Below are 21122 nucleotides of genomic sequence, written 5' to 3'. Positions count from 1 at the left end.
TATTTTCATATCAGAGTAACAAAGTCAAAAAGCATGCATATGTAGTTCATGACATTTATAGCGTTGCTATAAGAAAAGTGAATTGGGTACTATTCTTTCTTTCTGCTTAATAAAGGCAAACTAAAAAGGTGATTTAAAAACTGCTAATCACGTGATCCAAAAAGTTGGTGACGTCACCGGGAAAGATGGCCGCTCCCTTAGAGGCAACGCTGCTTCTATAACCGAATTTACTGTAAAACGTGTACAGCTTGTATTTAGCCGCCCTTCTCAGCGGAGTGTTGTAGCAGTGGTGTCAGAGATGAAGACCTTCTGTGGAAGAGCCAACCCGACCTCGGGAGCTTTAGACTGGGTGGAGGAGAGTGAGGAGTACGACTATCACCAGGAGATAGCCAGGTAGCTCCGGGCTTAGCATCGCAGCATGGATGGAGGCTGCACACGGCTTCGTGTTGTCTGGTTGTCGGTGGGAATTTGTAATAGGTGGAGCGATGAAATTCATGAAGGCATGACAAAATCATTCTACCGGACAATTAAACCCCTTTTTTTCTGTTGTCATGTATGCCGAAGGGAAGAGTTGAGGCTAGAAATCCATAAAAAAATCTTCACTTCTTTTCCACTGAGTATGAACGTTTATCAACAAACAACCCAACTTTATTTTGACAGGTTTTATAAGGACATTTATATAAATTAATTAATTAATTTTGAGTTTTAAATCAACTTCTTGTCATTTTTACATTAACAAACATTTGTGAGAGTCCACCTGAATGTGATGTCCTGTGATCAGTCTAGCATGTGTATCTTTCAGGTCCTGTTATGCAGACATGCTTCATGACCACGACAGGGTGAGTGTGCACATCAGCCTCACTCCCTAAACAGTCTCATCTGACCTGTGTTCCTAAAGGAGCACAGTTTTCTGTGGCGGTGTAGTTATTTCAAAGTCAAAGTAGTTTTCTCATGCAATATTTGAGCTGTTATCTGTATGTGACTGTTGGTGATAGGGTGCCCTCTGCATATAGATGTGTGTTATCACAGGGTATCAAAAGTCTGCACATGCTTTAAATTTCTGTCATTTTCTTTGGTCTGAGGCATTAAACCAGAATCTTTTTTTAGTAATAAGAAAACGCTGTGCACCTCTCATAATGGTGAATACCTGAAAACAGCTGATGTACTTTCTGCCTCCAGAATGTGAAGTACTACCAGGGCATCCGTGCAGCCGTAGCCAGAGTAAAGGCCCGTGGCGAGAAGGTCATCGTCCTGGACATCGGGACGGGAACGGGCCTCCTGTCCATGATGGCCGTCACTGCCGGAGCTGACTTCTGCTACGCTGTGGAGGTGGAAATGCTCTTCCTGTATTTACTGGATGAGGACTGTGCATCACCTGTTGCACATAGTCCACGTATTTCACTGTGTAGTATCTGCTAAAAGTAATGTGTGTATCCTGTCAGTCAGCTTTAGTTGTTTAAAGAGTAACTTAACACCGGGCTGAAAATCAGTGAGTTATTGCCCTTTCTGATTGAAAGTTTAAGGCCTGTTTTACCCCTCTCTGTTGCACCTGTAACACTCAACAGTGATGTCATGAAGATTTTATCCACTGTTTATCCATGTCAGCTTTCAACACACAATACGTTGTTGTTGTTGTTTAGCATGCATGCTAAATTTGCTTACTTTTTGACTGTGACATGATTGGACATTAGAGCTGCGTTTTTGCTTGATAAATTACTTAAATGATCAAATTGACTGTTACCACTCGCCAGTCTCAGAAGTGATGCAGCTTCAGGCTTCGTCTCGGTTTCCTTTGTGTCCGCAGGTTTTTAAGCCCATGGCCGAGGCGGCACAGTGCATTGTGGAGAAGAACGGCTTCTCTGAAAAGATCAAGATTATTAACAGACACTCCACTGATGTCACTGTGGGGCCAGGTCAGAGAGAATACACACACACATACACACAAACACAGCAATAATGTATGAATACGGGTGTCAGTTGATTGGTAGAAACTGCACCGTCTGTGATTTTCTCTAATTTAAATTAGATCCTCTGTGAACTGGTGTCCTGAGAGAAGAACCTGATGTTTCTGGCGTGTCTGTGTTGACGATCTGTGTTGTGTGTGTTATTGAATACAGATGGAGATATGCAAATGAAGGCCAATGTTCTGATCACAGAACTGTTTGATACAGAGCTGATAGGTGAAGGAGCCCTGCCCAGCTATGAACATGCTCACCAGAATCTGGTCCAGGTGTGTGTGTGTGTGTGTTTGTGTATTTATATATGACTGTGTTTGCTGCATGAATATATAGTATAATCCCAGCTGGTGGTCAGATCTGTCTCCTCATGCACCCTCACCCACCCTGCAGGAGGGTTGTGAGGCGGTTCCTCATCGGGCTACCGTCTACGCCCAGCTGGTGGAGTCGGAGCTGCTGTGGAGCTGGGCTCAGCTGCAGCCGGTGGAGGTGGAGGGGGCCCGTCTGGCCCCGCTGCCCGATGTGAGCCGCTGTGCTGGAGCTCATTCGGTGTGTGACATCCAGCTGAGCCAGGTGTCACCGCTCAGCTTCACCCCGCTGAGTCCTCTCTGCACCATGTTCAGGTATGACAGAGAAGAACATGTGCTCCTAGATTGTTCTCTCTCAACATCAGTTTTTCACATTCTTGCTCTTCCTCCCTCCCCCTCAGTGTGGATTTCAGTAAGCCAGTAAGCAGCGCATTCCGGTCCCACTCCTCCCAGTTTGTGGCTCAGTCTGGAGGTCGAGCCCAGGTCGTCCTGTCCTGGTGGGACCTCGACATGGACCCCAGTGGAAGCATTGTGTGCACCATGGCTCCCAGCTGGACATACCCACAGCCAAAGATGGCTCCAGTGAGTTACAGGACAGTGTTATGCTGATCTGTGTTAGGCTCCCATCAGCCCCTGCTGATGTCTGTGGTGTGTTTCAGTGGCGGGACCACTGGATGCAGAGTGTCTACTTCCTGTCTGTGGAGAGGCAGGTTACAGAAGGAGAGGAGCTGAGTCTGACTGTCTGCCACGATGACTACAGTCTGTGGTACAGCCTGCGGTCTCACAGGTAATCGCTCGGAGACAGTATACTCTATATTAACATGAACATCTACACTCAGCAGCAATTTACAGGAACAAGAACATCAGCTGTTGACAAATCAATCTCACCACATGCTCCATTTAGTAGCTGTCTGGAGATTTTAGTCCTATCACATACTCTTCCTTCCACCAGCCATTGAATTGTTTTTATTTATTTCTTTGAGCCAGACAATAACCCTTATATAAAACAGAATTATAAAATATAGACATTTTATGGGATCAGACTACATACAGTAATAACTGCCCAGTGGTAGCATGACTCAGCAGAGGTGGGGCATCAGGAAGGAAAATGAGTGCTGTCATGTCCAACATGCGGTCCGCCAAGTCATGGCAAGAGTGTATGACTTTGACTATCTAATCTGTCACAGTGACCATGTCAAGAGAGAAAAATATAGCGTTGTCTGATCCTGGCATTAAGCTGTGCTGTTAAATGGCCTCTGCAGTGGTTCAGTCCATCCAAACACAAGTATGCTTCTGACAGAAAGGACAGCACTCTCAACATTTTACTGTTCTAAGTGCATTTAGATTGAGTTAAACACTTTCAGCTTGCATGATCTTCATCTTGAGTGACTACAGTATTACATTCAGAGGGATGTATCCTTTTGGGAGCATGAATGTGCTTAATATGAATATTTAGTCATGGAAATCTAGCCAATATCTTTCAGGAGGTGTTGGTCAGTTGGACAAAAAGGTGCTACTAAAGTCATTAGCAGTCAGTTTGTATGGAGTCCAGGGTAAACACATGAAGATATCTCATTCAGCAATAGGAAACACTGACCTGAGCTGAATACACGTCAACGTTAAACACAGTTAGTTCTGTTATGGTAGTTCTCGTGCCGGTGTGTCTTTGAAGCATCACAAGGTGTAAATGCTCTCTGGTCGTCCTCAGCCAACAGGACCCACAGACTGACGCTCTTCCCTCTCGGCCGTGTTGTACCTGCCAGGCTCACCTGGTCTGGACCCGGCCACGCTTCGGTGAACTCAACGACAGACGGCGCACGGAGAACTACGTCAGCGCACTGCGCAGCGTAAGTGACAGCCGACCACACTCTTACCTGTCAGTGAACGGATGTGATTGTAATCTGATTACTGCCTGTGTTAACTCCAGGTTCTGAGGGAGGACAGTGTGTGTCTCGGCGTCAGTGATGGAAGTCTGCTTCCTGTGTTTGCACACATGCTCGGAGCTAAAAAGGTACTCTACCTTGACCATGTGGGCACATAGTGTACTTTTACAAACCAGCACCATCAGGCTGTTGCTGACTCTTCTTTTTATTCTCTTGGCCTCTGCTTAGGTCTACAGTTTGGAAAGCTCCAGGATGTCCAAACAGGTTATTGAGCAGGTAAATGAGAGAACTATTTAATGACCATCTGAACAATGTCAGGCAATCTTTGATATTTTCACAATTTTAGGTACATCACCATGAAAGCACAAATCTCGAGTGCTGATGTTGCACACTTTCCTCTGCAGATGTTGGAGGCCAACTCGATGAAAGGAGGTGTTGAGCTGCTGGAGATCAGGCCTGAACAGCTGACCACTAATGATCTAGGAGCAGAACAGGTACTTTGGACCAAGACTTCAATGATGTGCACTGCTGCCTGCACCCTGTCTTTATTAAGAGGTGGTGGTTAGAGAGCACATTTTAAAATCTTGAGACAATTAAAACATCAATAATTAAGTCAGTGTTGTGTTTACAAGCTTGTTCTACTTCCCCAGAGTGGCTGAAAATCAGTTAATACTGCTTTAACTTGTTGCTTTTCGGCTGCTCTGCTGTGCATTTGGAATTCAACCTATCTGATATTGAAATAAAGTAAACAAAATGTATTTTGTGCAATTTGATACTCTAACAAAAGGTGAGAGGTGTGTATCTCAGTGCAGTGAGTGAAAAGCATCTCTCACACAGATCTCAGTCCTGATGGGTGAACCGTACTTCAGCACCAGCCTCCTGCCGTGGCACTCGCTGTTCTTCTGGTACTGTCGGACCGCCCTGGCCGGCCTTCTCCGGCCCGACGCCACCATCCTGCCCTGCTCTGCCTCACTCCACATGATGGCTGTAGAGTTCCAGGTGAGACAGATGGGAATATTTTCATTTTTTGCTGACCTCTAGCATTTAATAATAAACATTAAGGAGAATCCATTGTTGTTTTTTGCAGTCTTTCACAGATATTTCATTCAGGGTCTCCTTGACTTTTTTAGGATATTGACGTCTATTATGGAAGGCTGTATCGTTTTTTAAGAACCTTAATGCAAAATTCTAAATGGTTAGAGCTATATTGCGTAATGGTATAAGGTAAAGGTAATTCCCTGTTGAATTTGTCTTACCTTGTTTGTTAGGATTTGTGGAGGATACGAGCCCCGTGTGGAACATGTGAGGGCTTTGATGTCACACCCATGGATGAAATGGTCCAGGTACTGCTTTGTCAGTTTTGACTTCCAGTTTAATCTCCAGGGAAGCGGATGATGTTTTCATAATGGAAAAGAAAACAATCCATAAAAGAAAATTCATAACAGAAGATGAACACCTACATCTATTGTTTGTGTATTTAAGTTGAGGCTGAAGTCTGTATTGACTTTCCCATGTTTCCAAAGTCTGTATGGTTTTTATTTGTAATAATTCTTTTTAAAAATAACTCACTTCATCTGTCCATTCAGCGCTCTCTGGATTTCCACGAGTCACGCGAGGCAGAGCCCCACCCTCTCTGGGAGTACCCGTGCCGTGCTCTGACCCAGTCCGCAGAGGTCATGACCTTTGACTTCACACAGTGTCTCCCTCAGAGGCCAATCAGCTGTCAGGGCTCGCTGCCTTTCATAAGGTATTCTTTTTCCTTTTTTCTTCTGTCAGTATGAGATTAAAAACCATATACCAAATTAGAAAAACTAGTTTACTCTAAGATATAGAGTACAACCAAGGAAGTTGTGTGTCCAGTAACTCGACATTGATTTGGTGTAAACTGATCTTTTAACTCTGTTAACCCCAAAATTAGAATTTATATATAGACCGCTCTCCTATATGTCCTTTACAACTAACCATACTGACCTCATCATTCAGGATTTCTGAGTGTAAAGGAAGCAGCAGCTTTTACAGCCCATGATATTGTGTTGAAGAGTCAGATCATTGCTGTGTTTCAGCATGTAGAAACTAAGTAAAGAACAACTCTGTGAAGTAGTGCTTTGAATGGAAGTGTGACTGGTTGATTGTGACAAGTTCCCTCATTTGAGAATTTGTTTCAGATGTGTGAACAGCTAGACCTTATTTCCTCCCATTGTGAGACATTTGATGGAGACAGAACAGCAGCTAGCTCCGTCACTTAGTGTTTGATGGCCCTGCAGACATGAACAGAGCTTCCACAGGTAGACGCTGTGGCTCAGCAGGGTTTCAGGAACTCTCCCTTCACATGTTCTCCTTGCAGAGCTGTTACAGTCTGCTTAAATGTGTGTTTCAGGATGGGTCGTTGCCACGGTGTTGCATTGTGGATGGAATATCATCTAACTGATGACATCACTGTCAGTGCAGGTCTGATAGGACCAATCAGTGAGCAGGTATCACAGTCTTTACCTATACCCTCTCCTTAACGTATTGATCATCTTTGTACCCTCAATTAATCATTGCTCGTCTAAACATCAAGCTCTTACTGCTTCGTCCACAGTCGAAAGATGTGTGTCAGATTTGCTGTGCCTTCCTTGCAGGGGGAGTGTGAGTGGAGTCGACACAGGAAACAGGGAGTGTATTTTCTCAGGTCACCGTGGGAGAGCTCAGGTGATGGCAGAGCCGCCGTGTCTTACAGCTTCACTTTTGAACCCACTTCAGGAGACATTAAGATGGACTTCAGCATCGAGTCTCAGTGACGTGAAGCAATCTGACTGAAGAACAGACTTTTGATGCTTTTACCTCCAGCCATTGTTTGCATTTTTGCCATTTTGGGTGCATATTTAACTTTGTTGGTGCAGGCAGTATGGTTTTATTGTTACGACTGAAGCTGCTGTAACTCAATTTCTAAAAAATAACAATGTGCCCATTATCATCACCAAAACTGACAAGAATACAATGATTTAAGGCCGTGGAGCACCTTAACTGTCCACCACAGAATGCTATCAATGATTAATCATTCTGATTCGTATTAGTGGACCCCTATAAAGCAATTAGTAAAGTATTTAGCAATTCTACTATAAAATCACATCAAAAGTGGATGTGACTGACTGGCTAATGGATGTTCAGTGAAATTAGAGATGCAAAATGGTATGCGTTTCAGTAACCTATTAGGGTCACCACAGCAAAATATCTGTAGTTTGTGTCGACCAACAGCTTTTGTGGATTAATGGGTCAGCCACCTAGCAAAGCCAAATGTGTTGTTATAGAAATGTTTTCTAAAGTTTTATATTGGTTGTCCAGTGTTTGGTATCTTTGTCATAGAGTTTCCATAAAGGAATTTTACTTCTTTTTGAAGTACAGACTGCAACGATGAGCAGGGCAGTGACAACCTGCTGAGCTCTTCCCAGCTAATACTACTTCAAAGACTGTTAAATGTTGGACACTGTCCGTGTTCACTGAGAATCGCTCGTCGTCATTTGTGGTCCTGGTATCCCAACAGTGATGGAGTAATGTGCTGATACATACTGTATGAAAATGTACCATAAGATGACTATTAGCCACATTCAGTGAAATAAATGGAATGCCTATAAAGTGTGGCCTTAGTTTATTTTATTAAAATAAAACACAAAAAAGCAACATGTTTTATTTGCAAACTGTTTGCCTTAAATACGCTTGAATTGGACAGTTTATACACTGTCTATGGACCTCTTTATGCCTGAATTGTGCTGGTGAACCTTATGTAGTTTCACACGTCAGTGGTGAGGCGTAAATAGAACTTCAGTTATTCTAAATATTTCCTAGAAACCCTCAAGGTAATTCTCACAGTCATTTACATAATTAACAGCAGTGACAGTGCACTTTTTTAAACTTAATTCAAATCTCACTCTTGCTCACGATCAAACTTGTATTGCAAAACGCTCAAATTAAACTCTTGAGCCAACATGAAGTGCTGTTGCTACCTCTGGTACAGGAGGACACAATCATCAGACACAAGATGACGTGTGGTGTAATTTCAAACACTAAAACCCATCAAACAAGCCGTCTCGCTGAGCAGACAGGCAGAAACCCCCATCATATCTGCAATGACGCCAGGGAAAAAGCCGCTTTCAACTCAGTGGTTTTGCAGAAGGGATCATGCTTCTGGATGGAAAACAAGGAATGTAATTTTTTTTTAATCATGAGCAGTATGATGTGTGAAATCTAGTATTTCAAGCATCTGTAAGCGTCTTCTGGTCCAGCACAATCTTCTCGCCTGGTTTGAACGCTGGCATTCCTATGTACGGACAGCTGGCACATCGGAACGCATCACCAAGGTAACACTGCCAAAAACAGAAATCATTAAATCATTATTCCTTCACAGTGCCAACATGTTACTATGATAGGAGAGAAGCTAGAATTACAGCCTCGTGGTTGTTCGCCTCCACCAACCATTCAAGTTGCATTTACCTCCATGTCTGTCCAGACTTAAATATGTAGTGCAGACTTTAAAGGGATTTAATAAAAGGTATTTTCTTATTTCCAGAGGAGTACAGAGGACTGATAGAGAGCTTCATCACATGGAGCAACAACAACCACCTGAAGCTCGATATCAGCAGAAGCAATTAGCTGAGTGGTGAACTACAATAATTCAAATATGGATGTTGCTGTAAAAAAGCTACAAACTGTAAAACGTGGATGCTTCAGACAGTTTATAAAATTCTAAATATACTCACACTTCCACAGGCAGATTTTGGTAGGTCAGGCTTTTGTTTTCCTTTACTCTCCTGCTCCAACTCCTCAGCAAGACCGCATGAGCTACACAAACATACAACATATTGAATCATGTTTAAATGCTTTCTAAAGCACAGATAAATGTAAGATAAGTAGTATTCTGACAGCCCAGCTCCTTCTGTCACAGCTGCAATCACACGTGCCAATGACATGCTATGCTATGGTTTCAAAACATGACCTCACCAGTTCTTGCAGGCTTTCTTCTTCTTGTTGGCTCCCTCTCCACAGCTGGGTGCTTTAAGAGATGCTGGGTCAGGCTTCTTCAAGTCATCTTCATCAAGCAGAGCATCAGAGTCCACCAGATCCTAGAGAACAGCAGAACAGATGGGACAAGAGAGACAAGGTACACAGAGTGTAGAGAGACACGTGCATGACAGTCCGCATTTCCTAAAGCAATATTTCTGTATGGCTCTTAACAGGTTTGACTGCAATACTGTATGTGAGGTGTTACACTGTGGTCAAGCGTATATGTTTTCCTCCCTACCGAGCTGGCCACACTGTGTTTAATGAGTCCCTCTATTAGGACAGAGAAGGATATAAAATCCATAACTCACCACATCATCATCATCTATGTCATTGGCCGACAGCATCCACATTTTGACCGTGTTGGGATCCAGAGCAGGTTTCTCTGCTAAAACCACAAATGTTTGCAAATATTAACTTCACATTAACTTTGACAACAAACTAGGTGATACAACAGCAAATAAGTTACATCAGTAAACACAAATTTGCAGCTCAATGGCTATACATAGTATCACTGAACACACACACACACACACAGACACATACTTATGTTAATAACGGACACCAGATAGATTTAAAGGACCATGGTGCAGGATTTAGTACCATGAGGTGTTTAATCTTGTGATAATAAGAATCATGTTTTGATTTCCTTTGAATGAGCTCTGTAAATCTGCAGAGGGAGTTCTTCTTCCACGAAGTCGGCCATGTTGTGCCGCCATATTTTTACAGTGGCAAAGAACGGACAAACCAAACACTGTCTCGAAGGAGCACCTTTTATGTTGTTCATGTTTTTAGCTGCCACCCTAGGGAAGGGTGACGCGAGGGGTATTCAGTCACTTGCAATCTGCTCCATCACCCATAGATGTCACTCAATCCTGCTCACTAGTCCTTTAAGGCCAGTTTCATTTATCCTGCATCAACGCAACAATATGCAAGATATGACTTCATCGTGTTTTTTCTTTTTGAGTCATTTTGAACATTATGAGACATTATCAGATGTTTCCATCTGAAATCTGACCAGTGGTTTCAGAGGCACCACACGTGACAGATGAACAGATGTGGACAAAAATACCCTTTGGAAAAAAACTATAAAACTGGTTGATAAACCTACCTGGTTTGGGCGTCTTTTTCCCGAATGACAGTTTAATCTGGGTGGATGATCCCATCTCAAAGTTGGGTTTGGAGGCAGATATGCGGACTCGAGACAGAGTGTTTCCTTGGTAACCAGTGGCTGTCCTGAGGCAGCTCAACGCCTCGGAACTCAGTTCTGCTTTACTGACCTGGAAGAAAGAAAGAGGGCCAAAGAGTCAAAAAGGATTTTACTGGTGCAGATATTTACCCATTTTCATGAAAGATTTAATGGATGTGGTTGACTATTGTGGTTTTGAGAGTAAAACTCTTCCTTTTCATGCACAATGTATAATAGAGTGATCATAGCTGTAGAAAACTAATGTTAACTGTTTTTAAACAACAACCACATACTTGCAGACACAGGTTTTTCACACTCACTCACCTCGGTCACTGACATGAAGCCCGACATCTTCAGAGCCGACACCAGCTTCTCGGCAGTCCTCACACTCTGCGTCTCAGTTCCTAGAACACAGAAAGAAACACATCAAACACACTGTACCACAATCAGTGCGACAACCTGAAAACTGCAGCACAGTGACCTGTTTTAATGGCATGAGTTAACTCCATCTTGGAAGACATGCGGTTCAAAAATCTTTCCCTTTATCACTTAAAATTGCAAAATAAAAGTGCGTATCATTGTACTTTCAGACTTCAAACATTTGTGTATAATAGTTTAGACCAAAACTTCTCTCTCTCACCTGTAACTGCTTCATCCAGAACTAGCTTCCCACCAGGTTTGAGGACTCTGAGTAATTCTGCTAGAGTCTCCAAACTGTGAACGGAGGAGCTGTCAGCCAGAAGGCAAGAGAGCACACAGTCGAAGGTGGACGCTGAATGGGAGGCTGAGAAGAGGAGAGGATCATGTCACTCCTGACTTTAAATTCATTCCATCTCCTGTATTATACTTGTCACAGACAATGATGAAGAACCCATTTGTCACATCTATCATGGTAATAAAACACTCTTCTCAGCCATACATTGTGATTCAGTCTAATAAAGCGCTTTTTCAAAGTGCTTTTGTAACTTAAAATCAGGTGTAGAGTCACTCACATAGCAATAATCTCTCCATGTTCTCCACTGATACTTTGCCGTCTGCACCAACAGCGGCACCCAGTTCCTCTGCATACTGTTTCAGGGCTGCTGGTGCTGAGGGCTGAGCCCAAACCAACAGCACCTTGTCCCCTGCTTTGATTCCAAGGTCTGCCATGGCTTCCTGGAGAGAAAAAAAGTTGTCAGACAATCCAGTTTCAAAAAAAAGTTGTGATGCTGTGTAAATAACAATAGAAACAGAATGTGATGATTTGCAAAACGTTAAAACCCCACATTTCATTGCAAATAGCACACCCGTAGACCCGATAAACACGCCACCATCACGATCAAACATGTAACCTTATCATAAGAATAGGAAGCTGTCTGAACACGAAGGTTCCCTTACAACCAGAAGTCAATCCCATAGAATAAAAAAATCAAATGACCTTGACACTATTATTTTGCTGTCATAACAACAGCACGGCCAGTCGTTCGCAGCTAACAGTTAGCCCATTATAATAATTAGTAATGAGAACATTTTTTTAAAAAGTAACGATATTAATATGTGAAAATGGCGGACTGGTCTGGAAGCTTCTCTCTAGTCCTTTTAGCCCAAGTCGTTCCTCTATAACGTTAATACATAGTCAAGAAATTTGGTTATTTATTTATTTCAGCTTTAGTTTGAAACTGTCAGGGGGTTAACCTGACTAAATACTAGTTAGCGGATTAGCTTGTTTGTTGACACAGGTGAAAAGCAAATGTTACATAGAGCAAACAGCGTGACGCAGAAAACGCCGGTCCTTATCGAGTTCATCAACACGTTGTTAAGACTGGGAGACTCCGGTACACAGCTAGACACGAACAAAAATATACTCACGTTTTTGTATGATTATTCTCAAAGGCTTTCGGTGGTTAAACTAGCTACAGCAACAAAAGAACTGTTCAACTGAATGTCTGCCTATCCGCACGACTACTGCTTCTTCTTCTTCTTCTTCTTCTTCTTCCTCGGTTTGACAGCCTAGGCGCAGTATTGCTGCCCCCTTCTGTCTGGACAACGTCATTGCTACAAATCTATACACTGGTACAAGCCTGCGGTATGGAGAAATTGTAGCAGTTTTGTGGGGTTCTCTGGGTATTCTAGACTAAGTATGGTTGAGAGATTAAAGACAGACTTTGTATTTTCACTTGTGTAAAACCTGTGTAGAACCTGTGAAATCCCATGGTAATTTTGGTAGTATAATTTTATGGCAATATGGTGGCAAATATATCAGGATGCCTTTCAGCAAGGCCAGCCCACTCTTAAGGCCACAGTGACCCAACCTCCACCTGAATAACAGAACTTGGTCTGCTCTTCCTCTCTGAGAGGCTGCAGCAATCGTATACGCAGACAGTTGAATAGCATAATGAAAAGAAAAAAAAGGGCAAGTCCTACACCTGCCCTTTCCTTTTCCCTTTTTCCTGACACCCACATGACTTTCTATGATTTATTGCCTCTAATTCTGCCAGAGAATCATTACAAATTAACATAGACTTTGGCTTAGCCTTCTCTATCCACCAATAGGATTGCCAAAAGCTCTGCTGTGTACACTGAAAGCTGATCGGTAAGCCTCCACCCTTGCCCTATTTGATGATCCACGAAATACACCCCGAATGCTAGTTTCACTGTAGTTTAATCTCTAAAACCATCCGTGTAAATGTGAAAGCAGGAGCCCTGCAACTCCTTCTGATGCTCTATGACTGCCATCACTGGATCTCCCACAGTCTCTGATCAAGCTTAGAATATAAAAATTAACAACAGCCACTGTGAGGCAGGAGGCCAGCAAACAAAAGGCCCCACTTGTGTTCCTTAATCCTCCTCTGTCCTTTTTCCTTTGTGATGGAGAGCTAATTCAATCTTTCTTAACTATTCCTCACCCAGTTCTAATATCAGAACTGAAGTGCAGGATGCTCCACCACATACTCTTAAAGCCTGGCAAATATGACATATTCATTTTTATCAGTGACACATCTTAAAGGCCCATTCATATGCTAACACAGTCACATTGGCTGATAATACATCAGATTCCCACCCCTTTTCCATCATCTGCAAACAGGGACGGCCCATAACCTCCCTCAACCTTACAAAACATGTTGTTGACTGTGATATTAAACAGAACAGGACTAATCAAGCTTCCCTGCAGTGTGCCATTTTCCACTCTAAATTATTGTGATAATAATTCAGCATTACAAAGTCATACTTAGCTGTTAGATCTTTCAACACCTGCCCATTCCCATCTATAGCCCAACTTCCCCACAATGCATTGTGGTTATTAAAATCCTCCACCCACAACACTGGGAAACTGATGTTTCCAATTATTTCTTACAACAGCTCCAGATCAAGCCCAAAGCTGGTGGAGATTATACATATTGATAACTAATAAACCTTCCAATCAGAACTCCATACTTCAACAACAACTTTCTATTTTTTGTTTTAACGCATTTCTTTGATACTGTATTCCTATTGTGATGAATGTTGCTCATGTGCACTTCTGTCCAATTTATCGCTTTCATATCCCGAGAGGACAACGAGCAGCCACTCACAGTATCAGATCAGAATGTAGCAGGTTATGTATTTAAGGGACAAAAACACAGACATCCATTTGTTATTGCTGCTCTTTTTTTCCACGTGTCGTGCGTTTGGGTCAGAGGACAGCAGCACTGTGTGCGCGCGAGCTTGGTTCGCTCGTGCGTCGCTCTGAAGTGACGCAGCTGCGTCAGAGAGCGCTTCCCAGCGAACATGGCGGCGCTGCTGAGAGGTCTGCGGGCTGGAAGGGCACTCCGGGGGCTGGGCGGCGGTAAGACAGCTGTGTTGTTGGTGTCCCGTGTTCATAATGGACAGCCTGTCAAATTGTTCCTACGCTGTCCCTTGTTTCGGTTATTTGTCGTCATTTGTCGGTTATTTATGCGTGCCGTGCCAAAGTCACTTGGCGCAGAAGGTGACCACGGAGGACGGAGCTGGGGCAACATTATGTTGGCTGTAGCTGTGAACGCACCAGGCGGGTAATTGTTGGTTGACATGATGTTATGGTTTTATAGACCTCCATAGTTAAATTCGCATTGCATGGTAAACAGGTTCCTGTAACTGGGGGGCGTCCTCTCTCTCCGGTTATGCAAGCTGCAAGATGTATTGTGTGTTTCTCTTTAACCGGCTATATATAGCTTAGAGTTTCTTGTTTGAATGTACGACAAGTGCTGTTGCTTGCACTGAATCACAAAACTCTTGAATCAGGGGTACAGACGGTGTAAACAACCACACACCCACCCAATCCACCTGTTTTAATGTCATCGTTAAACGATTATAATCCCCACAGGTCTCCATGTTCACCCACAAAGATGCACAGTGAAAACATATTCAGGAACATAAAGTCGTGGCCAGTGTCACCTTTTTTTGCACTTTTTCCTGTAATGCATAATCTCCTGAGAATTGCTGCACTTTGATATTTACTTTTGGGGTTCAGGAGCAGTTGTCCACTGATCAGAAGGTCACTGGTTCGATCCCTGGTTGTAAGCCAGGACTGCAGTCCACATGGGATCCTTGGGCAAGATCCTGAACCGTAAATTGCTCCTGATGCTGTGCCACCAGTGTATGAATGTGTGTGAATGGGTGAACGCTTGCTCGATTTGTAATATCGCTTGGTGGTCAGTAAGAGTAGAAAAGCTCGATATAACCATTTACCATATTCATTTGGTTTGCAGTGGAACAAAACAGCTGATGGGAAAATGTAAATCAGATCTCATGTCATACAGAAATCATACCAATGCACAGGACAACATTGCTGGCAACGTTAGAAGTTGTAAGAAATAACTGCACATCAGGCACCCACATGTGATATTTTGCAGGTGTCTGCCTTATTCAAAGGATTTAAGCATCCACTGCTCACCTGACTGCAATATTATGCTGGGTCCTCTAGCGACACTGTTAAGTGTTACTAAAAAAGAACATCAGCACACTAGAATCTGCACACTTTATATCACTATATTCATAAGTGTTACACTTACAACACAGTTTTGTGTTGTATACCTGAAGGAAGTCAAGGGTGCAGGTTGTAGTGTGCAGATGTTCTCTTTTGTTTTGTAGAGGGAAGAATTGAGTCCCACTCTGAAATTCACACAAAAGGTTGTGAAAAAGTGTTAAGGCTAAATGTCATATTCAGTGCATTAATATAACTATCAAATCCACACAAAGTAATCAAGAATTTGAGGCATGTGGCTGCAAGAGGAAAGGTGATGAAAGATTACACTGAAGGATTGTATAAGTGGTGTAAAAAGAGTCTGAGGCAACAGCCAGACAGGCTCACACAAGGTGCAACAGTTTCAGCTTGCATGAAAAAAAAAACAGCAGTTGAATTTCGTCTCAATTGAACAGGCTAAAATCTTTTTGGAAGTTTTTCGTAAAACACATTTCTGTTACCAGAAAGGAAAAAACATGCAGAAGGTTAAGTGTAGCCTCTGGTACTGGCTAGATTCCCTTGAAATGGCATCATTACTCGGAAGCTTCCAGTAATTCAAGTCAAGACTGGTCCACACTGCCAATAGGAAAGTGTATGTGATGTGTTAAGTTAGAATATTTGCAGCTAAATTAAGAATTGTGGAGTCCTTTGTGAGTTACTTGAAACAAAGGGCAAAATCTCAATACTTTTGGCCATGCATGTCCATGTGTTGTCCAAGTTAAGGATTAATATCAATGTGAAAATGTCATGATGGATTTTGTTCACATTTTCCCCAAAACAAATCCCAGCGCGTATTTCTCCCTACAGTGGTCGCTGCACCAACAGCAACAAAGCCACAGTGCAGCGGCCTGAGACGAGGCTTCCAGTGTGCAGCAGCGAGGCTTCAGGATGAAGCCAAATCTGACAAACCCCCGTCCTCCTCATCCACAACCTACCATGAGCACTACCAGGCTCACTCTGCGAAAGAGGACACAGCAGCAGCTTCCCAGGAAGACTCAGCATCTGACCCAGCGGCGGAGGAGGCTTCCAGGCCCAACACCAGGTCGGCCAATACAAAAGTACACAGTACTGACCTGCGGTGCTTTTTAAGTACAAAGATTCAATATGAAAAGCCATATACAGCACAGCAATATACACAACAAAGACAAATGTGTGTGTGTGCGTGCACCTGCCTCAGTGCTGCAGCTTATGAGTGTTTGTTATATAATGTAATGATGGATGGGATAAAATAATTTTTGTTGCTTTTGCAACTGGAAGATCCTGATAAAAGAGCCTGAAGGTCACTGAACAATGACAGCTCTGGATGAAGTAACACATTTTCAATTTGAGAGAGGGCACAGGTTTGGTTCACTAAGTCACTAAGAATGTCTTGCTTACTGACTCCGCCTCACTGGATTTCTCTGTACTGAAGTTCAGTTACCCCCTGATGCAAGAGAGCTATTCTCGACCCCAACTCGTGTCATGTTCTCTCTCTGTGATCCATCTAAGCCGAAACATGACTTTTTGTGTGTCTGTGGAAAGTTACCAGGACCAGGGTGGAGAGCAGGGCGAGGAATACGAAACAGAGGAGCAGCTTCAAGCTCGAATCCTGACCGCTGCTCTGGAGTTCGTCCCACAGCACGGCTGGTCAATGGAGGCTATTGCGGCCGGTGCTGAGGTGAGCTGCTGTTGAAATGAAATGTGGAGCAGCGTTAGGGAAAACAGTCAGAGCACAAAGCTGGCATTTTGTGTTGCACCCTGTAATATCTCCCCTTCCTCCTCTTGGGAGCCTTTGATGGCCATAGTGAGTTGATGTTGTGTCTGCCTGCTATTTATGTGACTCAAAATAGATTGCGTACAGTCTGACATAGACTGATGAATTAATAAGTGGTGGCCAAGGGCCTTAAGACGCCAACTGTGAACTGCAATGTGCCGAGTTTCAGTCCAGGTGGGGACCTTTTGTTGCAAGTCTTTCCCCATCTCTCTAGCCTCATGTCATATCAGCTCTCCCTTGTCCAGTCTCTGATAAAGACATAAAAAATACCCAAAAGTGCTTCAATTAAAAGTCAATTAAGAATAGAAATTAAATGAGTAGCTCGTTCGTGAATGAAGACTCCAGATTGTCTGTGATGAGCATTACTTTGCTAACGTTGCATTGCATGTGTGTTTTGTTATTGTTTGTGTGTTGGTGCCAGACACTGGGCCTGTCCTCTGCTTCCACTGGCATGTTCAATAACGGAGCTGGAGACTTGGTCCTGCACTTCATTGCTCAGTGCAACTCACAGCTGACAGAAATCCTGGCCGAACAACACAAGCAGGTCCAGCTGGGCCAGGCCGAGTACGTATACACACACCTGCAGTCTAATTCTACTGTTAAAATGGAAATTCATCGAGCGTTAACCTCAGGTGTTTCACAAAAAAGGCGCTTTCCTTTTCACTTACAAATCCCTGTAGTTAATTTACAGTCTGTTGTTTTGATAAGCTGTAAAATCTCTGTTACCTCCAGGTGAAAAATTGCAGATTTTAGCTTTGACAACTGTGTTGCAGACCAAAGAAGACTGCTGATTTTCTGAGAGACGCTGTAGAGACCAGACTGAGGATGTATATCCCCTACATTGAGTCATGGCCACAGGTAAAGTGTGCATGATGAGCACGAGGAACAGTCGGCCGCTCCTTTCATTTGTTTATTCTCTTTACTGACCGAGGTTAGGATGGAAGCAGGAACTACTTTTGATCCTTGACTTTGCGTGCGTGTGCTTGTGTGCGTGCCTGTGCTCACAGGCAATGAGCATCCTGCTCCTTCCTCACAACATCCCAGACAGCCTGAAGCACCTCTCCACTCTGGTGGATGACATCTGGTACTACGCTGGAGACCGATCCACAGACGTGAGTGGATCCTATCACCCTCGATCCCCTTCTTCTGCCACTGATCATACCTTCCTGTCCCCCCTTCATCACCACCCCCACAATATCAGGCCTGCCACCTCCCAGGTTACTCCCCCCACCAACACCTGACTCTGTCCCTGTTAACACCACCACTGTAGAAAGGACTTATTACTGATAAGCACACAGGTGCCCCTTAAAAATATATATCTGTATGTCTAATCATAGCTCCAGTAAAAAAGTTCAGTCATGTCTAAATCTCAATGTTTGGTCTAAATCCAAACTCAGCCTGTATTAGGCTGCAAGTAAAGTAGTTTAAATGGTGATGGCTTTAAACTTTATAATCTTAAAATGCTGATTGATGATTTTCAGTTCCCCAGTTTTTCCTTTGGTAAGATGCTATGGTTTAAGCATGATAATGCACTCTGAATTGTTATAACACTGGGAAATAATAGAAAGTGTTCTTTACCTCAGCCTCATCCAAATACTGGGACACCTCATTATAGATTATATCTTACGAATGTGATCTTGCTTCCTTACAGCCTGACAGAAGTGCTTGTCTGACAGAAAATGTGATTTCCACTTGGCAAATGAAATGATATTTTAATTGAAACATTAATCCTGTTTTCCACCATATTTTAATGAGGAAAAGGTGAAATAGAAAATAGTCAGATATATAACAGCACAAATGTGTTTGTTTTCTCTCTCTTTTTATTGTTCCCCTCAACAAATCTAAATTAAAATCTAGACCCCTGTGCTGCAACGTGTTTTTATTTAAGTGAGCCAATATTTGACATGATGTGATGCTGTGTGCCGCCGGATAAACTGTGAGAGAGAACATCTGTCCTGAATCTGTTGTTTGTCAGTCATGGCACATCATGTTTTTGAACTTGATATTCATGTAAAATCTAAAAAAGACAGTGGACACAGTGCCGAGCAAAAACTTGATAACATTATTTGCTACAGCTGCTTTGAGTGCCAACTGTGGAACTCTGCTTTTTCCATTTACATGGCTGCACTTTCTTGTCACTCATCCGCAGCAACAAACAACTATTTTCAGCATTGATTAATCTGCAGATTATTTACTTGATTCATTGATTTCATCATTGGTCCAGGAAATAAAAAAAGTTGATCCTTGTTTCCCCAGAGTCCAAGGTCAAATCTTTAGATGTTTTGTTTTGTCAATATTCAGTTTGCTATGATATAAAATGAAGAAAAGCTGCAATTATTTCGCATTTGTGCTTGAAGAGTGACGTACATGATTAATCAGTTAACAAAATAGTTGCTGGTTAATTTTCATTCAAGCAACTAATCGATTTGTCAACTGATTGTTGCAACTCTAAAATGACAAGCAACAGATGTAGGTGTATGCATGCTGTTTGGTTTGAAATTTAGTTCTCCTCTGTGTCTGTATTTCTTCTCTTTTTTTTGTTGTATTTTTTTTGTAGATGTTACTTGTTGCTGTATGAGTTTGAATTTAGGACACACTGAGGTTGAAATTACATCGCTTAAAAATGACCATATGAACTTTCGGTGCCACTCCTTTCTTTTGTAGATGAACTGGTACACTAAACGGGCAGCACTGACGGGCATCTATAACACCACAGAGCTGGTGATGGTTCAGGATTCCTCTCCAGACTTCCAGGACACCTGGAACTTCCTTGACAACCGCATTCAGGATGTCGTCAACATGGCCACCACTGCCAAACAGGTAGAGTGCACCACATCTAGCACTGACTAAAAGACTGCTAAAAGATGAAGATGCTTTGATAGATAAAACACAGGATCAGTATAATGAATTCAGAATAAAGGGAGTGAAACATTGTGGACTCATGTGTACTCACCTGTATTCAGATGAGCTTTGGCCATATTCCTCAATCATATGGTCTAAGTTGTTTGTTTGTTCTGTAGGTGCAGTCGACTGGTGAAGCAGTAGTACAGGGGCTGATGGGAGCTGCTGTAACAGTAAGTCTTTGTATCATGTTCATCATTTATATGCACTCTTCTTACCCTCCCTCCCTTTTGAAATATATACATGTCGTCCAGTAACCTGTGCTCTTAATTTGAAACTTTTCCTCGTGATGATATTAATAATTGTGTCACACATGAATATTTATACTGATTTTTACATTCAGTGCATTTTGATGAGGCAACACTGTGGGGGCTTTGCATTTTATGAATTTGGATTGTTTAAACAAACATGTAAAGACATTTAAATCCATTAGAAGATAGAATTGTGGCTGATGTTTATTTTGTGTTTTACAGCTGAAGAACCTCACAGGAATGAACCAGAGGCGATGATGTGAAACATCTCTCACTCACACTGTTCCTGACCGTCTGGCCTATGTCATGAGCTGAAGATCAATTTTCATGTTATTTCTGATTAACTGTATGAGTCTGAAAACATTGGATTATGGCTTTTACTCAGCAGGCCAGAGGTCTCCCTTTGTGTTCACCTGGAGGACCAGTGGCTTTGTCCAGTTTTGTTTCACTGTCTGAGATTTCACTCTCCTGCTTAGATCATAATTTCCCTTTGTATGAAAGGACACGAAGATCTGTGCTTTTGTCGTTGGTCTTCAATAAAGTAGCTATTGTTGTATATTTAACGTGTTTGATTATTTTTCCATCATCTAATCAGACAGTCATCCACTGCAACTGTTGAATGCATGCAAATACAACTCAAAGAGATGAGTTTTGCAGCTTAAAGACACAATTTTAAAATTTATTTTTGATGTAGTGTTGAAAAAGACACTGTAAGACACAATAAAGAATAAATATCTTTAAATAATCTTTTTTTTGCTGGCGTTGGTCATTTTTTTGTACAAACAAACTTGTGCTGTGAGAATCATATAGTCAGACTATGACAAAAAAGACCGCTTTTATTTTGAAAAACTAGTTCCAGGCATCTATGACCCGGATATTAAATAA

The 21122-nt window shown here is 42.5% G+C and overlaps 3 protein-coding genes across 3 annotated transcripts; 2 read left to right on the top strand and 1 right to left on the bottom strand.

Annotated features, from left to right (window-relative positions):
- Positions 1-182: 182 nt before the first annotated feature.
- prmt7 (protein arginine methyltransferase 7) lies at positions 183-7759 on the top strand. The gene is made up of 17 exons (XM_041938553.1): positions 183-393; positions 803-839; positions 1180-1329; positions 1805-1913; positions 2118-2230; positions 2349-2578; positions 2665-2845; positions 2923-3050; positions 3972-4110; positions 4191-4274; positions 4375-4422; positions 4551-4640; positions 4984-5145; positions 5415-5489; positions 5733-5893; positions 6524-6620; positions 6768-7759. Exons 1-17 carry the CDS (start codon positions 299-301, stop codon positions 6924-6926), a joined length of 2058 nt encoding a protein of 685 aa, XP_041794487.1. The 5' UTR covers positions 183-298; the 3' UTR covers positions 6927-7759.
- A 5-nt stretch (positions 7760-7764) lies between these two features.
- Positions 7765-12345, bottom strand: ciapin1 (cytokine induced apoptosis inhibitor 1). Its single transcript, XM_041938554.1, has 9 exons — positions 12221-12345; positions 11365-11527; positions 11013-11156; positions 10697-10776; positions 10295-10463; positions 9495-9571; positions 9124-9245; positions 8883-8964; positions 7765-8489 (listed from the first exon to the last, which is right to left on the bottom strand). The coding sequence occupies exons 2-9, from the start codon at positions 11519-11521 to the stop codon at positions 8379-8381; spliced, it is 942 nt and encodes a 313-aa protein (XP_041794488.1). The 5' UTR covers positions 11522-11527; positions 12221-12345; the 3' UTR covers positions 7765-8378.
- Positions 12346-14103: 1758 nt separating this feature from the next.
- On the top strand, positions 14104-20793 carry coq9 (coenzyme Q9 homolog (S. cerevisiae)). Its single transcript, XM_041939101.1, has 9 exons — positions 14104-14177; positions 16140-16374; positions 16854-16989; positions 17507-17649; positions 17859-17943; positions 18093-18197; positions 19750-19905; positions 20106-20159; positions 20460-20793. Exons 1-9 carry the CDS (start codon positions 14120-14122, stop codon positions 20493-20495), a joined length of 1008 nt encoding a protein of 335 aa, XP_041795035.1. The 5' UTR covers positions 14104-14119; the 3' UTR covers positions 20496-20793.
- Positions 20794-21122: the final 329 nt, after the last annotated feature.

The sequence above is a fragment of the Chelmon rostratus genome, chromosome 6, assembly GCF_017976325.1.
Source record: "Chelmon rostratus isolate fCheRos1 chromosome 6, fCheRos1.pri, whole genome shotgun sequence".
NCBI classification, from domain to species: domain Eukaryota; kingdom Metazoa; phylum Chordata; class Actinopteri; order Chaetodontiformes; family Chaetodontidae; genus Chelmon; species Chelmon rostratus.
This window is presented reverse-complemented; position numbering and strand designations above follow the sequence as displayed.